The 2,378-nt window shown below is 51.0% G+C and overlaps 1 protein-coding gene across 1 annotated transcript; it reads right to left on the minus strand.

Moving 5' to 3' along the window:
- Positions 1-240: 240 nt before the first annotated feature.
- LOC127331702 (F-box protein At5g49610) lies at positions 241-1,826 on the minus strand. Its single transcript, XM_051357882.2, has 2 exons — positions 1,682-1,826; positions 241-1,534 (listed from the first exon to the last, which is right to left on the minus strand). Exon 2 carries the CDS (start codon positions 1,520-1,522, stop codon positions 356-358), a length of 1,167 nt encoding a protein of 388 aa, XP_051213842.1. The 5' UTR covers positions 1,523-1,534; positions 1,682-1,826; the 3' UTR covers positions 241-355.
- Positions 1,827-2,378: the final 552 nt, after the last annotated feature.

Genomic DNA, 2,378 nt, shown 5'->3' on the forward strand with positions numbered 1-2,378 from the left:
ACAGGGGATAACAGTAGAACAGTTCTATAGCATAGGTAATAGCTCTTGTTGAAAACAATAGCATGATCCTCAAGATAACATAACAAGCACCAAATAATGTCAGAAGAAGTGCTACTTCCATCATCCGAATAGTTCAGTTCAATAGCATAAGTAGTACATTGTTTAAAACAATAACATGATCCTGAAGATAGCATAACAAACACAAATTGATGAACGCAGAAGTGCTACTTCCGCCGTCCAAATTGTCCTGTTCTACCAGTAGTACTAGAAATTAAGAACAAAAGACATGGATATATTGGTGCTCCAAGGGCACATCAAACAAGGAGTTCAGCACATGATGATGCAGCACGGCATGTTATAGCACCATGGCGAATGGAGGTTCCTTCCCAGCATCTTCTTCTTGCCTCTCAAACAATGGAAGTGAAATCAAGCTCTCTTGGAGGCGATGCCTAGTAAGTGCCAGGCCGATCAGACGCTCTTCGTGTTCCACATTTCCTAGAAACACTCCATCAATGTCACAATGCAATAGACGGTCAGGACGATGCTCGATCAACAGCTCACGCTCGTTGATGACATCCATCGTAGGGGCATATCTCTCCCTCAAATTAAGCGGTGGTACTGCCACCATCTCTAGCAAGTTAATCCGATACTGAAAGCCCCATGTCTGGGCATCATAGTCCTGCAACACCCAAACATCTAAAGTGACGAAGTCATCGCTAGTGCCACACAAAGCAAGGGCGCCGCCCATATCCAACAGGGACACCATATGGCCCAACTGTGCTGGGCGGCTCATCTGCCGGAATGTCTCGGCTACGGTGTCAAAGACAGTTATCTTGAGGCTCACTGCCCAGTGCAGGCTGCCACGATGGTGGACTGGTGGGCCGCGGGAGGACCGGGCGGCGGGAACCCCACCCTGAGGGCGTTGGATGGGTCTTGGCTGGTCCGATCCCACCGTGAGGACGAAGTAATCAGGCAACTCAACTGCGCTGCCAGCAGCTATCGAGAATACCACCCAGAGAACCCGGTGTTCTCCAGATGCGTGGTGCCGGTAGAAGCCGACTACGGCGACGGCGCTGTAGCCAGCAGGTCGTAGTGGAGGATGTGGCAAGGAAGCACACCTGCGGGTCGCCGGGTTGCAGATGTAAAAATCCAATTGCTGCGACATGATGAGGAGGCCATCACAGGCCGCGTTGTATATAGTGGTGAATATCGTTCCAACTGGGGGCGTGTAGTGGTGGAGGATGGGCCGTATCTTTTGATCATTTGGGGCTCCGGCACCAGGACCGGCGTCATTGAAGACGGCGGGGCGGCAGATGCCCTTTCGATGCTTGATGATGGGGAGCGAGGGCTGGCGTCTGTGGTGATCGAGGATGAACTTATCAGTGGATGTACGGCTGCGCCAAGACTTGCGGACGGCGCGGCAGCGGAGTACGTCCTTGGACGGCAATCGGACGAGGATCTCTTCCACGACGAGCCACTCGGGCAGGTCGTCAAAGACGGTCGCGCCGCTGCTGTCTGGCATTCTAACTGCGCGCTGGAAAGGAAAAGGACGAAGAAGAACCAAACATCAGTACAAGGCACACAAAATGGAGATGGGCGACGGATTCGGCGCAAAAACAAACTGCTTCGGCGATCTATCGGCGTAAAAGAGACAACAGGAAGACTGAGCCAAGAGGATTACTCTGGAGAACGGTCGAGCTCAAGCGAGGGCGGCGACTTCCATCGGCGCCGCGATGGTGTTCCCTGCGGCTCTGGGCAGGAAGACGATCGAGGAACGCTTGGGAGAGAAAATCCGGACGCGAAGCTTGTGATGGAGGAGGATGGGATGGGCGGTGTGAAATGATATGCTCTCTCTGCGCCGGTCGATGAGACTGGACGAGCTGTGTAGCCTTTTAGGTGAGCGTAGGCTGGTATTGATGAGGGGAGAGAAGCAGCACTTCGGCTGCAGTATCAGTTCAGGTTCAGGCCCGGCTTTTGCTCTAAACTCTCCAGCGGCCCGACGCATTTTAATATCCATGAGCGTCCGTTTGCGTCGCGCTGCGGACGTAAAAATGATCGTTTTTGTCCGCGCGTCCGTTTGCGTCTGGAGTCTGCTTCAGCGGGGCGACGCATTTAATTTTTTTTTCCTTTTTTCCCTCTTCTCCATTTAAACATAGTTTCAAATATAACATTTTAAAACATGATTTTACACAAACTAACACATAGTTTGGAACATGGTTTACACAAACTAACACATAGTTTGAACCATGGTTGACACAAATATAAAAAATTTAAAAAAAAGAAGCCAGTTGTGTTGATTTCCGTAAGTTCGCTGCCAAGAAAGAACATTTAAGGGCACCCAGTCACCCAAACTGGAAAATCCAGCGGGAGGAGTGATG

The sequence above is a fragment of the Lolium perenne genome, chromosome 2 (assembly GCF_019359855.2).
Source record: "Lolium perenne isolate Kyuss_39 chromosome 2, Kyuss_2.0, whole genome shotgun sequence".
NCBI lineage: Eukaryota > Viridiplantae > Streptophyta > Magnoliopsida > Poales > Poaceae > Lolium > Lolium perenne.

Coding starts and splice junctions, on each gene's coding strand:
- LOC127331702 (XM_051357882.2), bottom strand. CDS start 1,522: ATGCCAGACAGCAGCGGCGCGACCGTCTTTGACGACCTGCCCGAGTGG.